Source organism: Aulonocara sp. 'chitande type north' Nkhata Bay, linkage group LG4, assembly GCF_057382095.1.
Source record: "Aulonocara sp. 'chitande type north' Nkhata Bay isolate Kocher_YH1m ecotype deep benthic linkage group LG4, A_spYH_male_GT1.1, whole genome shotgun sequence".
Lineage (NCBI taxonomy): Eukaryota > Metazoa > Chordata > Actinopteri > Cichliformes > Cichlidae > Aulonocara > Aulonocara sp. 'chitande type north' Nkhata Bay.
Window position 1 is genome coordinate 15044610 of NC_141347.1, and position 21959 is coordinate 15066568.

The window sequence follows — 21959 nt, forward strand, 5'->3', positions numbered from 1 at the left end:
GAGGTCTGTCACAGCTGTTGCTGTACTCAGTCACTCAGCCGTTGATAGACACAAGCAGGCGCATCTGAACACAAATACACGCACACGCGTTCTCCTCACCAAATTCCTCTCACTTTGCACTTCTGCTCTGAGCTCAGTGTGGTGTCAGTGATACATCCAACATCTCAACAGCTGCTGCCACTCCATGTGCCCGTCATCATTTTTTGTCAGCTTTTTTTAATTTATTTTTTTGTCTTTCTGTCCAGCTGTCTGACTTTTATTTCCTCTTTTTCTGCTCACAATGTTTGACAGAGTTTATTTGGAGTTTGGATTAGGAAAGTAACCAAAAATCGAAAAGTAATCATGGAAAGATACCAAACCCTCACCTTAGATGATGCGAATAAATTCACTTAAAAGATAATGTTTACTTTGAAAAAAACTAAACTAAAGTCTAATGACTATTACATGTAATACATTTTTGAATCATAAAAATGATCTAAGCAGGGATTATGCTTTCCATGTCTATGAGTCTGCTAGGGCCCACTCAGGACCCAGTGACATAAAAATTACATTATCAGATGGTTAGCATAATGGTTCTTACGGATGTTCGTGCACCTGATTGTTTTTGGGCACCAACTAGACCTGGTCCCCAGACGGCAGACCTCGAGTGGATGTCAAAGAAGTATAAAAAGAATGACTATTCCACTATCAGAGGTCTATCTTTCTGTGTCTGTGTCCACAACAGAGTATAACCTAGGCTTTAAACTAAACTGCACTGAAAATGTAAAATTAAATAAAAATAAATAGAAATTAAAAAATGCAAAACTATAATAGCTATCACAAAAGGAGGAGAAGGAGAAGGAAAAGGGCAGCTTTTCATCTATAAACTGCTTTAAAATCTAGTGAGGACAAGCTGTTTATGTGGCTTTTGCTCAAGCTACAGCCAGAGCCATGGCATGTGATGACTTATGCAGAAGAGTGGATTTGCATTTGATGTCCCAGCTCTATCATCCAGGCTTTGATGATAACACATTTACTTGCAAACACTGGCTCTGTTTCTACACATTGCAAAGAATAGCAACTGATCTCAGTGCACTGAAACCAAAGCAAACAGTAGCTTGTCTAGTTCACTAGTGTTCTATAAATTTCCCGTCAAACACGAGAGATTTATCTGCAATGCACATGTGCAACAACCAGAAACAGCTGCTGTCCTCTCAGCTCGACAAGCTTGAACTTTCAAATTGATAAACTTCTGCGTACTTTCAACAACAAAGATCTGTATGCACTTGCCTGCCTGTTTCCAAAGCTATTTGGGTTTTAGTCTATTATTTTAATCACTTCTTTCCCATGCTGTCAAAATCAATTCTTATTCTTCAGCTCTTCTCCATCTCCACTGCGTTAATCAGAGATCAATCTTCCACTTGTTCCATTTCTACTACCACAAGCATCTAGACTGCACAGGTCTTCTCCCGCTTCCTCCTCTGCTCTGCTCTGCTACCTCAGCATAGAGTCCAGTTGCCAAATAGGATATAATTATATTAATATAATATGATAAAAGCTTTGTACTTAAACAAATCTAGTCAATGTTTTCCAGTGAATTTCTCCTTATTGAAATTTCTGGTTTGGATTTCACTGGACAAGCACTGCTTGCCCTGTTGGACCACTGCCGCAAAAAGAAAATATGGAGCATCAAAGTAGGTTAAAGTACATTGTAATTGTTTCCAATATTGCTGCCAAAATATGCCAAAAAATGCTAGTTTCTAGTGGATTTTTTAACCAATTTTGTATTTCCATCTAGTGAACTGAAGGGTCTTCAGTTGTGGTTTTGACATTCAGCAGGAGAGTGTAGTGGTACACTCCTCTTGGAAAATACGTAGCTGTGTATCTCTTTCCCAAGATGATCTGTTTTCTCCCAGTGCCTAATTAAAGTGTATACAGTATACTTGCCTGCAGCCGTTCATGTTGCCTTTATCACTTTCCTTCAGCGTGACTGTCTTCTCCTCTCTGTGCCTGCATGTCAGTATAAAACACCTGTTCCCTTCCACTGACAGTTCCATTCATCTCCATTATTAACGCCCTGTCCCAGGTGACATCAACTAATATGACATGACATTAAAAGAGAGCCCTTTCAAGGTGAAAAAAACTAAGCGCTCTATTCTCATCTGTCAGTTAGCATTACAAGGAGCCGATGGTACTTGTCATGTTTGCATTATGTAAAAAAAAAATATATATATATATATATATATTATTGCCTGTGCTTCAAAAACAAAGAGCAAGCTGAAGATGAAAACACATGATAAAGCATGTGGATTTGTAAATGATAAGATCATATAGTGAGAATCTGCATATTTGTGTTAAACATGCAGGATGACTCCCAAGTGTGTTCTTGATACTGAGGGTGTTATTATGCGAGAAGTGTTGTCCCCAGGCAAAGAACTCCTCAGTGTGACAGGAGAGGGGAAAATGAATCAAGACTCTCATCCACCATTACTTCAGATAAGGCTCCAACCAAAATGCTTACAGGGCTAATCCTGCTCTGCTGCATGTGCTCGTGTGTTTTGTGTGTGCAATTGTTTCCTGTCACAAAGAGTCTATCTACATGCACAAACTGTTTAACTCTGCTCGACACTAATGTATCTGTATAAGCAATGTAAGTGCAAGATTAAGACTTATTATTAAGACTAAATATGTTTACATTGCTTTATATCTGAGTCAAACTTTTTAAAGTGCGTGTCCTGATATCAGTTGTAAACACTGAGATGAAAGCCAGCAAAGAGAATTGTGAATCTCCCACACAGAGGGCTATCTCTTGTTGTTCCAGATAATTGCAGATGATAATCTGTGGATTAAAAAACATAAATAAACATAACAGATCTCAGAGTAGTTCTTGAAGAAGTCATAGTTCTTGACCATTCAAACAAAGGAACAACCAGGGTGAATGTTTTAGTGACAGATTTTCAAATCACCATTGGGCCTCATAGAGGTAAGAGTGGTATTTGAGGGTGCCTGGGTGATTTGAAGAATAAGGTTTGGTGAAAAGTATCAACAATTGGCTAAATTAAAGAGAATAAAGCTTCAGCAAAAGTATAAAAGTATATAGAACAAGTTTATTGTTTGACTGACCTCAGCTTGTGGCCTCATTGGGGTTGTCATAAAGGTCGCACTTCTCCAGTTCATTCATCTATTGCCAGGGAAGCATGACTGTCTTTAAACCACATGAACATATTATCCAATAATGTCTCATTTGTGATCAGTATGTCAGACAGCTATTATTAATCATTTAGTTTTTTCTACTCTACATTTAACCTATTTTTTTTCTGTAATAGCTTATAATGAGCTTTATGAAACCCACAAGCTGAAATGTATTAAATACATGTTAAAATTGCCACTGGCGATTGCACCTCTTTAGATTTTAGTCGATACTCCAAGAACTTTGTAGTTGAAGTTGTGCCAGAAATCTCCCAAATCTCAAAATTGATCAGACATTGATATATTGTGCTGGCGATGATTCTCAATATGTCGTAAATGTATTGCTGTGGGGATCTGAAAGTATATTTGGTAAGTGCTGTATAACAAAGCACTGTTATGGAAGTCTCCATTCCGGTGCTGCTTTACAGCATTTGACAGGAACAAAACATTAGCTCACTCAACTAAAAAGCTTTGAGCTGTTACCTTCATCCTTGTGCCAACTCAGCCAGCATAATAACATGGGAGATATCTGTCTGAAGGACTGCTGTGAAGGACAGTAATGAAACTCCATGCTGAAATACAGTTCTATGCATCACTCTTGAGTCATGTCTGATTTTTTATATTTAGCTGGGAAAATGGGAAATAGGTGAAGGTGAATTATTGAAAACTATGCAAACACATATGGAAATACAGTACACAAGGCAAAAACATTGCTGTACAATTCTAATAAGCTCTTCAACAATTGGTTTGACCACCTTTATTCTTCAGCATTGCCTGAACTCTCTTTGGCAGCTTTCTTATAATTTCTTAAAGTAGTGTTCAGGAATAGTTCTCCAGACCTGGTGAAGGACATTCAAAGCTCTTCTTTAGATGTTGGCTGCCTTTGTTCTGTTGTCTTTGAAGATGATCCCACACTGCTTCAAAAATGTTGAGGTCCGGGCTCTTAGGAGGCCAGATGATGACCTCACTATTGTCATGGGTGGTCAAACTTTGTGTCGAGGAACAGACAATAGTGTTCCATTGTGTGTTTTTCTATCCAGGTATCCATTCCGAGGGTGTTTGGGATCATTGTCATGAATGACGGTGTTGCCATCAGATGCTTTGAAGATAGTATTGCACGGTGAATCTAAATCAGATGGTACTTTTGGTTGAAATGCAGCCCCAAACCATGACAAAGCCTCCGCTGCCTTTTAAAGATGGCTTTCGATGCTTATTGTTTTACCTCTCTGCTGAGCTCTGTTGTAGATACTGACAAATATTTGAAACAAATATTAGAAATGTTGATTCATCACTCCATCTGACCTGTTGCCACTGATTTCCAGTTCTTCTCTAATGTGGCATGCCTCAGCCTTTCCTCTCTGCTTCCTTCCATAATAATGGCTTCTTGACAACCAACCTTCTACTGAGACCATTTCTGGTGAGGCTTTAGTGAACAATAGGTGTATCAGTAGAGCATTCAGATGCATCTGTCAGGTCCTTTGTCAGATTTTTTCCTCTTCGTGACTTTCAGATGTTGTTCATCAGCTACAGATAGTTTTCTTTTAGGGCTGCTCCTCCTTCTTTTTCCCTCCACTTGTCCAGTTTCCTCAAATTTTTTAAGGACAAACTGCACATCGTGTTGAGATGCTTATGCTCATAGCACTTTGGGAATTATCTTGTTGGTGGAAAAATAGCAACAAGGTAATTGCCTGTCAAACTGTCTTAACTTTTGCATTTTTTATAGATTAAACTAAAGAAACTGCAACAAATGATCTTCTTGTTCAACAGGAAGCTAAATACAAAGTACCTAAGGATACAATTTGAAACTGGCGCTTTGCTACATTTAAACACAACCGTGGATCATCTCTTGAGTTAGAGGCCTATTTTATGCTTCCTTGAAAATGGTCAGGCACCAAGGCTGGCCTAAAAATGGATGAAAAAAGCAGCCAACAGAAGATCTTTAAAAAGCCCGGAGAACTATACAGAGCACTTTGAAAAAGCACGAGAAAGTCTGGCTCCTTGGAAGCAAAATATAAAGAAATGAGGGTAGCTCATAACTGGCACACAGTACTGTGTGCATCACCTCTAAAGGCAAATGTAAAGGCGTACATAAAAGGATTTTAGCTGGCACGTACAATGAAAAATACATTTCTCTTAACAAAAAGTTGAGGAAACAGTCACAACTCCACTGACCTTTAAAATCTGCAATAACTTGTTATTGGGCCCTGCACACATGGAAGCAAACTATGATAACCTTTTTCATTAGATGGTTCAAAGGTATAATTTAACATTGTGACATAGTCAGAAGTTAGTTCATTTTAGATACGTTTTTGGTCGCCTGGTGATATTTCCTTTCTTTCTGGCCTGTTTTTTCACCCAACCCTTCAGCTGCTCAGTGCTCTGTTATGCTTACCATAGTCTCAGATGACTGTTTCCGCATGCTGAGCAGTATTGCAGCCCCCAAGGCGCTTTATGTTATAAGGTAAAGATCATAAAATAACAAAGCGGCAGTCCAAACAAGTGATAAATAAACCAAACGTTGCTTACAACCAACGCAGTTGTAATTACTGGGCCACCTTCTCCCCTCTGCTCTCCGTCACTGTCAAACACAATGTGTTCATCAATATCTAAAATGATTCTCTGCTGTGTCACAAAGAGGAAATTATAAGACCAGGTGTCAAAAGTCATTGCCTAGAAGCGGTCGCAGTAATCTAATGAGTCATCTTGTGCGTTCATTTAGAAGCTGACTCAATACTACTGACAGACCTCGAATGAATACAGGAAATTAAAGGCTGCAGTACACAAAAGAATATGTATCCAGGTAGCTAGTCGATGGATGCTGTTTATTTATTTCAAGTCTAATATTTCATCATCATGTCACACAAACTCTTTAAATGGATTAAAAAATAAAACCAGGTCTAGTCTATTTTATCTTTGAAACCTAAACTATACTACGCACATAAATCAACCTCTTCTATATTTTCATCATCCAGACTGCTGCTCTTCCCCCTGGTGGTACTGTTATGTTATTATGACTGTGCCATAACCACTTCTGCCTTCTATTTATTTCTGCTTTCCTAATAAAGACTCCATTGTCTCCTGTAAGAAAGTAACTGAGCAATTACAATTTTAATTAGCTGTTGACTCAGTGGTATCCATTTTTGGCATGTTTATCTGTATCTTTTTTTCTCTCCCTTTGGGTCCCCCTGAGAAATAATTGACTGCAAAACCAAAATACAGTTATTAACTATTGATTCACGTGTCAGTCAACCTGAAGTGTACATGGAAAGCAAACAGAATGAATTAGAGGCTCAGGGTTTTTTTGCAAACTATTCACAATAATGGGACCTTGCTTTGACAGCTCAGAAAGATGCACAAAGTTCTGTCACAGTGAAAACTGCACTTTGGGTTCCGATCATTTTATGCTCACCGGTTTGCTTTCCATATTTTAGTCAGCACATAATTTTTTGTGATTTGTTTTTTAAGGTTGTGTGGATGGTCTATTTCACCTCATTTCTTTCACTTTTCTCTAACATACCAGTCTAATGTATAATGCCTGCAGCTATAGTGCTGTAAATACAGATCGATATAATGAAATACTCATAAAGTGATTTGCTCTTTTCTTGGCCCCTAAGTTTAACCCTTTTCCTCTGTCAACACTCAGCCCTCATATCTCCCCCACGCCTCCTCTGATATTACATCTCTCTTTCCTCTAAACTCCCTTACTCTCTGCCATGGGTTTAAATAGCAGGACCAGCTGGCCACATCAATATACGCAGGACCTCTTTATCACAGGTGCTGGGATTACAGACACACACATACATGTGCTGCAGAGCTTTAAAAATGGGACTTGATGGAGAGTAACACTTGTCTAGAGAGAACAGTGTGTGTTCATTAACCAGACACCATAGATTCGTATTTGTTTCTATCTTGCAGAAATGAGAGTTGTAGTACTTCTGCTGTCCAGCGGGTGGAGACGTGCCATTTTGAAAAGGGGCCCGCAGCATACTCCTGTCTAAATAGTACAGTCATTTGAACAGCTGTGTCAGATTACTGTGAGCTCACTGTAACACCTCTGAAACACCAAAACAAGGCTAGAGAAGAAGATGATACTATGGGTTAAACATTATCCACGCTGATTCTTTTTCTTTAATCATCTCCCTCATGTTCTCCTGCCATTGAAGTATATGGTTGATCTGAAAACTGCATGCTAAAATATTTTGAAATCTGGTTGATGATAACCCTCTGATACTTTCCACTAAGTTTTATGCCCATGGCTCAAAAACTCCAGCACCACCAATGGGTTAAAGTTGGAGGTGCACTTCATACAACAGTTTATTTTAAATGAATTCCACAAGAAGTTTTAGCCAAACACAGAGAAAAACTCTGCAAGCATTATCTCATAGCATTCACCAATTAAAAAAAAAAGAATGTTCACTCTTAACCCAAATAGCAGCAGCAATCGACCTTTATTTTATTTTATTTTATTTTACTTAGTATTACTAGTTGGAGAAATGGCATAATACACATTTAGTGTTAAAGTAAATTCATATTTTGTTCCTCAGTTCTACCACAACAAGATGTAGATCTACCAGCCCTCAGAAGTTGCAGCAAAGGTGAAACCACGAATCCATCCAACAGCTCTTAATAGTAAAATGCACTTTTGCAAAAATACAACATAGTAATTCCAACCCTGACCAAAAGACGCATCATTTCCATTACAAGAGCAGCTTTGTTTGTTTGTTTGTTTTTAAAGACTGGCCTTGAATGCCAAATCCTGCTGTACCTCCTCTTCTTTTTCTCCCTTCTTCGATTTTCATGCTTCACAGTCACACCTGAAAGTCTGGAGAGTAAGAAGAGGCTCTTACTCTCCAGAGTGGCTCTCAGACAGAGGACAGCTGTGACCTATCACTTATCTCTCTAAAGCTGAACAGTCCTTGCACACAGAAGCAGTTTAGGGTTCATTGTCTTGCTGAAGAGCACTTCAACCAAGACAAAGCCATGCACAGAGCCTCAAGGTGAAAACATTTCAACCTGACCTTGATAATATTTGGAAAAATACTGGTCATATCACCTAACATATTATTTGAAATCATAGATTTCATAGATTTAAAATAATAGACTATACAGTGATTAAACACCACAGTATGATATGTAAGCAATAATTGATAAAATAATAAAAAAGAAACCTGAGGTGACCCATGTGCAATTTATGTTTAATATTTATTTCTAAAATATTTCTCTATCTTGGAAAAAATTATAAGTATTAAAGTCTGTCACAAGGTGGCGACATATACATATCAAAGAAAAGGCTGTGGGGGAGGAACAATTCTTTCGGTTGCACAGAGAAAAGGGGACACACAAAAGTGACGGACCGTTATTGCGATGAAACGTTATACAAAATAAGTGAAAGGTAAAAATAACACGCGAGGTTTCCATGAAAGAGATTTTCTCATCCAAGAGGTTTTACATTAAATTGTAAAAACTAATTGGTCGTTTAAAAGAAACAAACAGGGGAAGTTGGCAGTAGGCTGAGCTTTTCTTAGTGAACCATCGTTAGCTCCTGGGAAGACGGTGGCTAAGTGACACCGCGGTTAATGATGTGGGGAGAGATCGACCCTCCTGTTAAAACACAGCCAAGCTTGTGTGAGACTGAAGACGAGAGGAAAATAGAAGAGATAATACTGCCACGGAGACGGAGATGTGACTCCAGCAGCTCTGAAGACACACAGCGGGTGGTGCAGGACATCCAGGTGAAGCAATCAGCGACAACAGCGTTTGTTTGTTTTTTCTTTTCAACCACAGTGTCAGGTGCGGTCTGCCATTATGACGCCTCGCTGATTTACTCTTTCTGCTCATCATACAGAATATAAACCTGAGCGAGTCCAGCTGTGTGAATGCCATGATGGAGGCCATAGCTGTGAGCGGCGTCTTGGTGAAGAGCCAGCAGATCGGAGAGGCTGAGCTGACCGTGCAGGAGCGCAGAGAGGAGCTGCTGCATCAGTACCGCAGCAGGCCGCTGGTGTTCCTGGAGAGGTACCATGTATGTGCCCACAGTTCAACGTGTGTGTGTGTGTGTGTGTGTGTGTTAGTGAAGGGCAACATCGCCCAATATAGATGCTTAGAGGCAATGACATTCATAAGTAAATCAAGGCAAACTTCTTTCCCAGTGACGTGCTGCCATTGATGGCACTCTTTATCACTTAATGTGTTACTCTGTTGGAACAAGGTGCCAGCATTGTAGTTCAATAGTAGTGACAGAGCATGAATTAAATTTAAGCAAAAAAGTAGCCTAGTTAGTGCTAGTGTCAGTAATTCCCACATCCCTTTTAGTGTTCCTGTCATATGGAGTGCAACCAGCGAGTGCTCAAATGACACAGTGGAGTCGTTTGTTGACATTTGGGTCACACATCATCAGCTGTTAGCATCTCCTCCTCCTTAGCCTGGCTGTACTTAGCTTTGTTTTTGCCTTAAGGAGTGAAAGAAGTGTGTCTTGTTTTCACTTTCAGTGGGAACAAATTCCTTGTATATTTTGCAGAGTACAGCATTGGCTGATGGTTGTTGAGCTATATATATTTTTTTTTAAGTACTAAATCTTCCTCTGTAGAGGTGGGCCTATCGATCTAAATATCATTTTGATACCAGTGCTGGCATTGGTATTGGGTTTGTACTAGTGCGATACAACTGATACTTCTGTCCTCTGAGTTTAGTTTGCAGAGCACTGAATTGTGTTGAATAAACTGTTATTATTGTTTAGAAAGAAAAGATGTACTTCAAACATGCACTGAGACTGTGTGTTGACTGTTACGTCTACCTATAGCACATTAAATAACAGAAGCTGACCCAAAAGTTCTTTACAGACAGGAACATTTACATTACAGGTCTGCAAAAAATCCAGTTTCAAAATACATTAACTAAATATTGTGGTGTTGGTAAAGAAGTGAAGAATTCCATTATTATATTTTGTTTTTCATCTTACAATTTCCAGGCTTGCCTGAAGCCTCAGCATCTCTCAGCATTTGCACATGTCAGCTCAGACCCACGAGCACAGCACTACAGCAAGGTGATACAGAGACGGGCTGCAGGACGCACCGACAGGACCAGAGTCAGGAATCAGCGCTATGCTGCCCTCAGGGCTCTGCAGAAGGGTAGGGGCAGCAGCAGTTAATGATACAGTGGACCCATGCAGCATTTGTGCAGATAGCTTTAGTCTTTGATAGTGCCATTCCTCCTCTTCTAGACGGCCAGTACTTCAGTGAAGAACAGATGCGAATGAGGGAGCCGCTGCTGTACGAACAGTATATCGGCCAGTACCTGACAGATGAAGAGGTGAGTTCTGTTTATCTTGCGTTTTATATGTGATTATGTTTTTGTATATTTCAGAGTATTTTTCTAATTACCTTCATGAATGCTTCAGGTGCTACAGCGCTCCCAGGAGGCCATGCTGGATGGTGCACAGGGAGGACCCGGGGAGCCGGGGCAAGGTACAGGAGGACTCGCCAATCTGCTCCTCAACTCCTACCAGGAACGACTCATCCAAAATCGTCTGCAGGAGGAGCAGGAGAAGGAAGACGGCGCACTGGAGGAAGAAGAGGAGGACGACGACTACGGTCAGTCAGAGTTCGGGTTGAAGAAAAAACTTCACACTGAAGTTAAGCAAAGAAGAAAATTTAGGCTTTTTTCTTTTCTTCTTCTTTTCCCTCCATCTTTTCTTATTCTGCTCTGTGTTTCATGCTGTAGATGACAGAGACCAGCAGAAGGAATGGGAGCCGACGCCAGAGGAGAAGGCTCTTCTCAGAGAGGAGTTCATCAGTCAGATGCACCAGCGTTTTCTGGATGGCAAAGACAAGGATTTCAACTATAGGTCAGTCACACAGCACACAGGAGCAGTTCAAAGACTTCTTCATCGCGTTGTAGCCAACCTAAAGCTGCCTTTGACAGCTCGAGTTCCTCAGACTATTAGGCTACGTTCACACTGCAGGTCTTAATGCTCAATTCCAATTTTTTGATCAAAGCCAATTTTTTTGTCTGCTTGTTCACACTACAAATAAAATGCGATAGCAAACGCGCTCTAGTGAAAACCCTCAAAGCGGCCCACATGCGCAAAAGAGGACGTCACACACAACACGCTCTGTTTAGACTCAGACCAAACAGTATTGTTTGGCCCTTAATATAAAGACTTCGGGCTTCACATTTCCCAATTTTTGCTTTAAGTTATTTTGTTATTTACATAATAATGTAGATAACCTAATAATGATCCTTATTGCTGTTTTAGAGGAGCGGTGCTTCAAAGGATAGTTGCAGATTTCTGTCAGAATGTGCAGATTATACAGTACAAATAAAATGTTCACGTTGTCTTCCCAACAGTTTCACTAACATCTACACTGGATGTCCAGGAAGCGTTCACGATGTGTTCTCGGGCGCTTCTCCGGAGCTGATAATTGGCGTCTGTCTTGTGTCAGTGACCGTTCAAACAGCAGTCGCTTTCTAAAACATCGGATATGTATCGGATTCAGGACCACATATGAAAGTGACCCAGATCGGATTTGAAAATATCGGATTTGTGCCGTTCACACTGTCATACCATGATCGGATATGGGTCGCATAGGGTAAAAAAAAAATCGGATTTGATGCGCTTTCGCCTGCAGTGTGAGCGTAGCCTAAGTGTATGTTTGTAGGTGTTTGTAATGTAAGATTTTCAAATTAGTAAGCAGGCTTTTTGAGAATGTTGCTGAAAAAATAACTAGTTTTGTTATTAAAGCTTTGAGATGATCATTCCTCATAGATTAATCAGTTCACAGAATAACAGAACTCCGTAATCTGCCAAAGTTATTTTTGTTAAAGCTCAGCGCAGTTTAAAGGCAGTTCATGAGGTACAGACGACCTGTATTTTATTCATTTGTGTCCTGGATCACGATTTTTCATCTGTCCGGACACATATACACAGATTTTTCTTTCCACAGTACTTTCCACGTGTAAAATCATTTTATCAATACCAAATGCATTACATGGTTATGTGCAGGCACTAAAAACAACTTGGTTGGTGTTAGGAATTAAAAGCTGCAGGTTTAAGTTTAGAAAACGATCACGGTTTGGCCTAAAATTCAACGCTTACTAATTCTTTTGAATCTGTAGCTTTATGTCTGTGAAGGTTCTCAGTCATCCAGGTCATTGTAGTCAAAGGAGCTTGCAAAGAAAAGCGTCTGGACTTCTTTAAGTTGCTTGAAGACGTTTCACCTCTCATCCGAGAAGCTTCTTCAGTTCTAAGGTCAAATGGTGGAGAGTCCCAGATATAAACCTAGTGGGAGTATCCCCCCACAGAGGGACAAAAGGACCCCCTGATGATCCTCTAATCGCCTGAGCCAAGGTGTAAAACTGGGTGTGGGTCCCAATCAGCCAGAGTTTCGGGTGTGTTCATTGTGAAACCTGGCCCCACCTTATTAAGAACGCCTCTTTGCATTCTTAAAGTCAGCAAAGAGGCACAGAAAAGAAGACCAGACACCAGCGAGGGAGGATAAGAAGGACAGACGCAACAACATTGTCATCCCCTATGTAGCCGGTGTATCAGAAAAACTCAGGAGAGTTTTCTCCAAGAATGACATCCCAGTGCATTTCAGACTCAGCAACACGCTCAGACAGAAACTGGTTCACCCGAAAGACAAAATGCCAAAACACAGACTTAACAATGTGGTGTATGCTGTACAGTGCAGCGAGGAATGCTCAGACCTCTACATTGGAGAGACCAAACAGCCACTTCACAAGCGCATGGCACAACATAGAAGAGCCACCTCCACAGGACAAGACTCAGCAGTCCATCTGCATCTTAAAGTCAAAGGTCACTCTTTCGAGGATGCCAATGTTCACATTTTGGACAGAGAGGACAGATGGTTTGAAAGAGGAGTGAAAGAAGCCATCTATGTCCACTGTGAGCGACCATCTTTGAACAGAGCCGGGGGTTTACGACACCAACTCTCTGCCATCTATAATCCAGTTTTGAGATCCCTTCCCAGACGCCTTAACGCCCACTCACATCCTGGGCCATCTGATCTCAGGAATTCGCATGATAAGGTGGGGCCAGGTTTCACAATGAACACACCCGAAACTCTGGCTGATTGGGACCCACACCCAGTTTCACACCTTGGCTCAGGCGATTAGAGGATCATCAGGGGGTCCTTTTGTCCCTCTGTGGGGGGATACTCCCACTAGGTTTATATCTGGGACTCTCCACCATTTGACCTTAGAACTGAAGAAGCTTCTCGGATGAGAGGTGAAACGTCTTCAAGCAACTTAAAGAAGTCCAGACGCTTTTCTTTGCAAGCTCCTTTGACCTGTAGCTTTATGGTTACCATAGTGACATGTTTGCCACTTGTCTGGGCATGTTGCGTGACACATGCTCAAAGTATGCTCCATACTGAAAATACATTACTAACAACTGAACTTTTTCACAACTGTTTTGTTTCATATTGACGCTGTGCTGCACAAGCTGTTGTGAAATCACACATGTTAATACAAGTTAGTAAAGAGACTCCAGAGGAGGGGAAAAGTTACAAACTGAAGTTCAGTGGAAAATGACAAAAATCCCACACTGTGGGCTTTGAAAGTGACTTAAGGTGTTTATGTGTTTGTGTTACAGGGAGGTGGATGAGAATCCAGACTATGACAACTTGGACATTGTCAACAGAGATGCAGAGGATAAATATTTTGATGACGAAGAAGAGGAAGAGGAGGAAGAAAATATGACAGAATAGTACCCGTGTTATTAATAAATGAATGAACTGTAAATATAAATGTACAAAAAGAGTTTCCATTCTATTTTTTAGTTTGACATCTGAACACAAACAAAAGATGTTTATTACATGTTTTTGGGGTCTTTTGAAAATTTGTATAAATATGATTTTCTTGTTCAAAACTCAACAGAAACATGTATTTATTTAGGTTTAGATGTACGCGTGTCAGATTGCTTTGTATTGTGTGGACTGAAAATGAGTGACAAAGCAGCCAATGATGGCTGGAGAACTTTTGCTCAAGGCCACTTCAAAAAATTCAAGGAATGTATTCTTCTAATTACAATGCTGTTCCTTACAATGATTATTACAGGTTGGGCAAAGTCCAAAGAAAACAGTTTGACAACATCTGCACAATTTACCGATAAAAAGCATCAATGTTGTTTATTCAGAATTTCAAGAAGAAAATATCAGCTGTATGTGGAATTATTAAAACAAAGTAAAACACGGTGATCAGCAGTGTGAAAGGAAAACTGAGACAAAGTACAGTTTTATGATTTTGTTGCTTTTCTCAAAAGTAACAATTAACCAAAGAAACCTCCAAATAACGCATGTCATTTGTGGACATACTGCAGCCATTTTTCAAATTTAGCTTTACAGAAGCATTAATCTTCATTTTTTAAGTTCTTTTATTATCAAAGTGTAACACTCTTCTTGTAATTTTAAGACCTTCAGTTGCATTTTTAGTTTCTCCCTCTTCAGTTGATCAAGATCCGTTGTATTCAAACCAGAGCTGACTGAGGGCCCAGGCGACAGAGTCTCTGACATGTGAGAGAAATTAATGCCGACAGAGGTTTGACTTGCTGGAGATGAGCTGTGGAAAAAAGTTAACTTTTAAGATTGTTTGACTAAATTAAAAATCTTTACCTAAATGATAGGACAGCTACATCTTACTTCCTTTCTGGCCTCGTGGATTGTAATGCAGCTACATTGTGGCCAGAGCAGTGGACATCTTTATGTTCACACTCATCTGACGCAGCCCGAGGTTCACAGGAAAGACCTGTACATTTAGAAAACATATTGGGGGAAAAAAGACCAGAAAAGATTAAAAATAATAATAAAAAATAAAATAAATACATGAATTTTTTTCTCTTAAAAAAAGCTGAAAGAAATCCTGCTAGTGATTTCAGTTTTTGAACGACTCACTCATTTCCTCTTCTGTTTTTTCCTCCACATTCTGCTGTTTGATTGGTGTGTTTCTTTCCACGTCTCTGGTTTTTACAGTGACTTCAGATTTTGGCATGTTAGGAGGATCGTCTCCTTCTTTCTCATTCCCACAGTTTGCTGACTGTGCATCTCCTCTCTCTGCTGAGCTTTCTGTACAAAAGACAAAATGTTACCAAAAAGTGAAATTAATACACACATAGAAAGTATTTACTATTTTCCATTAGGAGAATTGTGGGAAATATCACCTTTAATAACACACTTGTCAGTGTGGTTAGAGGCAACAGCAGGTACAGCTTCAGATCCCATTCCTCCCGTTTCCATTTCATCTTCCTCTTCTTCATTCCCAGCATCTTCTGAGTTTACAACCTCGTTTTCATGTCCAGACCCGACCTTCTCTTCAGCTCTCTGCTCTGTTTTCACTGCCAGCTGCCCACTGCTTAGAAACTGGTCCTTATCTTCAACAATATCTCCCCCAGCTTCTTCTGCAGGCTGTATTTTTGCTTCTTGATAGGGATAACAATGCATTAGATTTATGCATGTACACTTTATAATTATTTGTAATTACTATTAGTAGAATCAAATAATTTCTCAAAATAGTTTTCAAGTTAGCAGCACTCAAACTGTGTGGTCTTCTGCTGTTGCAGTTCATCTGTTTCACTGTTTGGTGTTCAGAGATGCTCTTGTGCATACCCTGATTGCAATTAGTCATTATTTGAGTTACTGTTACTGTCTTTCTATCAGCACAAAGCAATCTGGTCATTTTTCTTTGACCTCATTTTACACCAGAGAACTGCTGCTCACTTGATATTTTCTCTTTTTAGGACCATTCCCTGTAAACTCTACAGATGATTGTTGGGAAAACCCGAGTAGCAGATTCTGAAATATTCAGACCGGTGTAACTGACACCCACAGCCATGCCATGTTCAAAGTCACTTCCAGTTGTGGTCATGCATTGATTATGGCCATGAATGTACGGAAGAGGATTAGAACCACCGGAGGGGGAAAAAAGCGGGCACGTCTTCCTTTCCAGAATTCTGAGAAAAAGTCAGAATTCTGACTTTTTCTCAGAATTCTGACTTTTTTCTCAGAAGAGATAGTAGGAATCTCTTCTAGAAAAACACTGACAAAATAAGAAAGCCAAAACACATGCAACTGTTTTTGGGTTTTGAAGAACTCACTCAGTAGCACTTTTGGCACAGTTTGTATTGCCACATCTCTGGTATTTCCACTAACTTCAGACCTGGACATATCAAGAGGATCTTCTCTATTTTGTTCTTTGTCATCCCCACAGTGCACTAAATGGCCGTCTTCTCTGTCGTCCATCCTTGCATCTTTGCAAAAGTCAACATGTCAATTAATCAAATATATGAAAAAAATGCACAGTGGCTATTAAATATTTATTTGATGTTAAACTGTTTTAATACCAGAGTTTAAGACACTGGATTCAGTTTTATTCACTATTTCCAAAGATGTGGAAGCTTCCTGTTCTTTTCTTTCACTGCTTTGTGGTAACTGGTCTTCACTGGCTTCCCCATCACTTCCATTGATGGATAGGTCATGTATGTGTGAGGGAGCAATGAGTGTCGCTGCTGCAGTGGGTGTGTTAACTTTTGCTGAGCTGCTGCACTCTCCTGGACGGGTCATCCACTTGGAGTGACAAGCACCTGTTCCCTGAGGCAAAATTAAACATTTAAATTAGATTTACATTTACAACACCAGATATTCATTTTTAAATTACACAGGTCTACAACCAAAAAACTGCATAAGATTTCAGATTTGTTCATTTTTCATCATGCTAAATAAGTTCCGGATTTTCTCTGCTGTATAAGCCACACTCAGTTTACATCCTGCATTCAATCTGGACCATGCACATGTTTTAGTTCTGTATTATGGCTCCAAGAGGTTGTGTAATTTCTCCAGACAACTTTTGTTTTATTTGTGGTGAATAAACTGTTAACAAAGGAACACAAGTGATTTTGTGAAGAAAGTTTATTTTGCTTACTTCAAGTTGAAACTTGGGAATCAAGACAAACCATGGGCTCCTCACAAGGTGTGTAGAAGATGTAGGGAAGATATGTTTTGGTGGTTTAAGAGTAAGAAAAACTCATTTCCTTTTGGTGTGAACTGCAAAACCACACTACTGATTGCTATTTCTGTTCAGTAGATTTAAGAGGCTTTAATACTAGAAATAAAAAGAACATATCTTACTCAAATTTTAGTTCAGCTATCAGTGCCTCATACCTCAGAAATACCAGTTCTACACCCACCTTCAAGTTAGATGATATCAGGAGTGATTCTGAGGACGGAGACACATTACCTCACCAGGACAAAACTACCTCAGATTTTTCTGTTGATGAGGGACCCCAGCCATTTTCTCAGAGCGAGCTTATTGATCTAGCCAGAGATTTAGGCCCTTCCAAAGATGGAGCTGAATTGTTGGGTAAAGACTTTTTATGTTTTGCAAAAAAACTGTATGTGATGGAGGAAAATTGAGATCATTTTGGATTCAGCACCCCAAAAAACCCACCAGTGTTTAAGATTAAACAATGGAAAACTCGCATTTGCTGTTTTCAGTGTTTCTTTTAATTGCTGTATGATCTTGTATGATGGTAAAAGACTGTGAAATACTGAAAACTAGAATTTTGAGTGGTATAGAGTGGCACTGGTCCCAAGTTATATATTACTCTTCTGTTTTAAAGAAATCCAAAACAGTTTGAAAAGGATCTGTTTGGCAAAGGGGTCATTTTCCAGCATGACAATGATCCCAAACACACTGCCAGGGCAGTAAAAGAATGCCTGAATAGAAATGGATGGATTGGCCTCAAGACACCCCGGACATCAACATTATTGAATCAGGACATCTTGAGAGAGAACTGGTAGACAGAACAATCAGCCGAGACTGCAAGACCAGACTGACCAACCTGTGCACTGCCTGGATTGATTACAAGAAGGCCTATGACTCAATGCCCCACAGCTGGATACTGGAATGCCTAGAATTGTACAAGATCAATGGGACCCTAAGAGCCTTCATCAGGAACTCAATGGGGATGTGGCGTACAACACTAGAGGCCAACTCCAAGCCCATAGCACAAGTTACCATCAAGTGCGGGATCTACCAAGGAGATGCTCTGTCCCCACTGCTGTTCTGCATAGGCCTGAACCCCCTCAGTGAGATCATTAACAAGACTGGCTACGGATACCGACTACGGAACGGAGCAGTTGTCAGCCACCTCCTGTACATGGATGACATCAAGCTGTATGCCAAGAGTGAACGAGACATCGATTCACTGATCCACACTACCAGGCTATACAGCAATGACATTGGAATGTCGTTTGGACTGGAGAAGTGTAGTCGGATGGTAACAAAGAGAGGGAAGGTAGTCAGAACTGAGGGGATTGAACTACCAGAAGGCAACATTGCAGACATAGAGGACAGTTACAAGTACCTGGGGATCCCGCAGGCAAATGGGAACCATGAAGAGGCCGCTAGAAAAGCTGCAACCACCAAGTACCTACATATTTATATACATATATATATATATATATATATATATATATATATATATATATATATATACATATATATATATATATATACATATATATATGTATATATGTATATGTATATATATATACATATATATACATATATATATATACATATACACGGTTTATCCTTCAAGCTCGGGTCCTCTACCAGAGGCCTGGGAGCTTGAGGGTCCTGCGCAGTATCTTAGCTGTTCCCAGGACTGCGCTCTTCTGGACAGAGATCTCCGATGTTGTTTCCGGGATCTGCTGGAGCCACCCGCCTAGCTTGGGAGTCACCGCACCTAGTGCTCCGATTACCACGGGGACCACCGTTACCTTCCCCCCTCCACATCCTCTCGAGCTCTTCTCTGAGCCCTTGGTATTTCTCGAGCTTCTCTTAAACCAGATAGATAGATAGATAGATAGATAGATAGATAGATAGATAGATAGATAGATAGATAGATAGATAGATAGATAGATAGATAGATAGATAGATAGATAGATAGATAGATGTCACGTTAATCGTGATGATCCATGTTAACACTGACAGCCATAATTTTAGATCAAATTTCCAAGTTTCAGCAATTAATGCATTATTTTTTTATAGTTGTATTGGTGATATCAAGTTTAAATGATAGGCAAAAAGGAAATGAAACTTTGATGGAATTAAAATAGTTACTAGTAGAGTAACCAGTGATTTGTAGTATTACGTTTTACATTGAAATTCTGACCTGATGATATGGCCTGATTAAAAAATAAGGGTAATCTTATGTCATTAACATTCACACGAGGACCAAAAATACCAGACAGTAAAGTGTATTAAAATTTAAAAAAAAAAGATATATATATTTACCTGTCTTCCATCAAAACATCTCTTGAGAATAATTCTTAGTTCTTTCCCCCTGAATGGATGTTTCGCTGCTGTTGAAATTGTATGTTTTGTTGTCCTCTCTGAAAAGAGAAGAGTGATTTTCATACACAGACACTTTTTGTTAGGATAGTTACATGCCAATAGGAAATAACATCATTTAATTAATAACACTTTTGTCAGTATGGGGTAACAGCAGACACAGTCTCATCTTCTATTTCTCCCTCTGCCTGTTTCGCTTCATCTTCTTCACTCCCAGCATTTTCAGCTTCTACTCTCTCTGCTCTGTTTCCACGAGCATTTCCTCACTGTTTGAAAGCTGATCTTTACCTTCAGCATTATCATCTTCAGTTTCTTCAGAGCCGGATGATTGTATTTCCTTTTGATTCAAGGTTCAGGAAAAATGACCTTTAATTATCATTCTCAGTGTTGTTTTAATTCATTTTTGAAAATCAGAATTACAGTGCTCTCATGCTCAGATAAATTTCTAGTCTTGGATCTTCCTTTTCTGTATCCCTCGGTTTTTAGGTAACCTTTCTGTGAAAAGTTAGTTTGACAGTTTATTTAGTGAAATCTGATTTTCTTTGATTAATAGAAATGGGAAAAAAGTACCTTAATCCAATACTCCAGAGGTTGATCATCATAGAAAATAGTTGCTTTCCATTTTTTACACAATCCTTTCTCTGCAAGTATCTCAAATCTAGGGGGCTTATACCATTTGCCTTCATACTTAATACACGCCTTACCTAAATTGATCATCCAAACACACAGGAAAATTGAAATGACAGTAGAAAAGAACACTTAAAAAAATAAAGCTAACTTTTGACAAGTTAACATTTGATCCTCTTTAAAACAGTGCACATTGTTTAAAATTGTATATTTGAACCACAAAAGGAAAATGCTTTCTCTTTATTTTTTTCTTAATTCTTAAAGATGTTCAAAACACTCACACCTGATCTGCAATCCAATCCAAGGTTTAGAGATTTTTCTTTTTTAATGTAGGTTTGTATTTACTTTTCCCAGATGATTGATGGAGAGCAATAATGTTTCCCAGCTTTCATGAGATGGGGGGAAGGCAATTCAGCATCACCAATGCATAATCTATCATGCATTCATTCAGCTGGAGAGAAACTGATGACTACAGATCATTGAAGTCAAGTTCCATTTTTTATATACATGATTTTTATTTGTGGGCACAGTTTCAAAGAGTATAAAGTGTTTTCTTGTTTAATGGTTTCCATGAAATGTGCTTATGCTTCTCAGATGATTGTATTTGCTTACTTTGTTCCAGCTTCTCACAATCAAGGATGCCCTCTGTGGTTCCACAGATTACAGGCAAAAACTCTAAATTACAACAACAACAACAATAATAATAATTTCCCTATAATAAAATAATATGAATGTATTTTCATGCCATAAAATTAGAGAAACATATTCAAAAATCTAAAAAGATGTTCAGTGCTGGGTGACTAAGGACTTCCGTTTTCCTTCTGTCTTCCAGGTTTTATGATCCTCCTCCTCCTTCTTGTCTTCATCATCAGAAGGTTCATCATATTCAGCCTTCCATCTTTTCCTTAATCTACAGTCTTCTTGGTCTTCCTCTTCCACAAATCTTTTCCTCTCCATTTATTTTTCAAAACTGAAAATATAGTCTTCCTAAACAGATTTCAGGGTAATCATTGATTTGTGTCAAAAGGTCTTCCCACCCGAAACAACATGTGTGAGCCCTTACCCGAGCGACATGATCATAAAAAGAAATAGCACAACTCAATGTTGAATTCTTTGTTCGTCTTTTGTTGTGCGAGAGACGAAAAATGTTTGCTGACCACCGCACAGATCTCGAGTTCAGCTCATACCGATACTAATGGTTTGGTCCTGAAAACAGTTCTCAGTATTAACATTTTGAGGATTTGTCATTGTGGTCTGACGACATAGTTTTCATGTCTTGTTTTATTTCAGTTTAGACTTCATTTGACAAAACTCATTGTAACTTTCAAATCAGTCAATTAATCAGATAGATGACAGATAGATATGTCTTCTGTTTTTCAAAAAGATGCACAACACCATTGACTTTTTAAAATATTTTGTAAATTTTATATATGTATTAAAATGTAATCTTCCATTACTTTTTAACATATCGGACTATATTTGAATTCCTTAGTGCAATATAATTGCGAATTAACTTAAAGAACACATCAGCTTGGATTAGCTGCTTTCTCAGTTGTTTTCAGTGCCGTCCTTGTGCCTGAATATTTCAGAGGGATGTTTCTTTTAGATTGTTAGGCCCCTTAACACTGACCTATGAATCATTCAAGCATTAAAAACACACCTAACTCGAGGGACTTATATATACAGTGTTGTCTAAATAACACTGTATATATAACAAATAACTTAGCAAGGAACCAGTATTAAATTGTATCTTTAGGTACTTTGTTACTAGCAGCCTGTCACAAAAACATACGATT

General features: G+C 39.2%; 2 protein-coding genes across 2 annotated transcripts; one reads left to right on the forward strand and one right to left on the reverse strand.

The window, feature by feature from the left end:
• The first annotated feature begins 8473 nt into the window (after nt 1-8473).
• On the forward strand, nt 8474-14384 carry ccdc97 (coiled-coil domain containing 97). Its single transcript, XM_086288653.1, has 7 exons — nt 8474-8900; nt 9014-9190; nt 10136-10295; nt 10388-10476; nt 10565-10757; nt 10888-11011; nt 13781-14384. The coding sequence occupies exons 1-7, from the start codon at nt 8745-8747 to the stop codon at nt 13893-13895; spliced, it is 1014 nt and encodes a 337-aa protein (XP_086144779.1). The 5' UTR covers nt 8474-8744; the 3' UTR covers nt 13896-14384.
• On the reverse strand, nt 14181-21570 carry LOC147332206 (uncharacterized). The gene is made up of 12 exons (XM_086288654.1): nt 20965-21570; nt 20776-20836; nt 20107-20240; nt 19979-20031; nt 19825-19874; nt 19480-19577; nt 16523-16769; nt 16277-16429; nt 15344-15601; nt 15078-15248; nt 14826-14931; nt 14181-14745 (listed from the first exon to the last, which is right to left on the reverse strand). Exons 1-12 carry the CDS (start codon nt 21118-21120, stop codon nt 14544-14546), a joined length of 1689 nt encoding a protein of 562 aa, XP_086144780.1. The 5' UTR covers nt 21121-21570; the 3' UTR covers nt 14181-14543.
• Nucleotides 21571-21959: the final 389 nt, after the last annotated feature.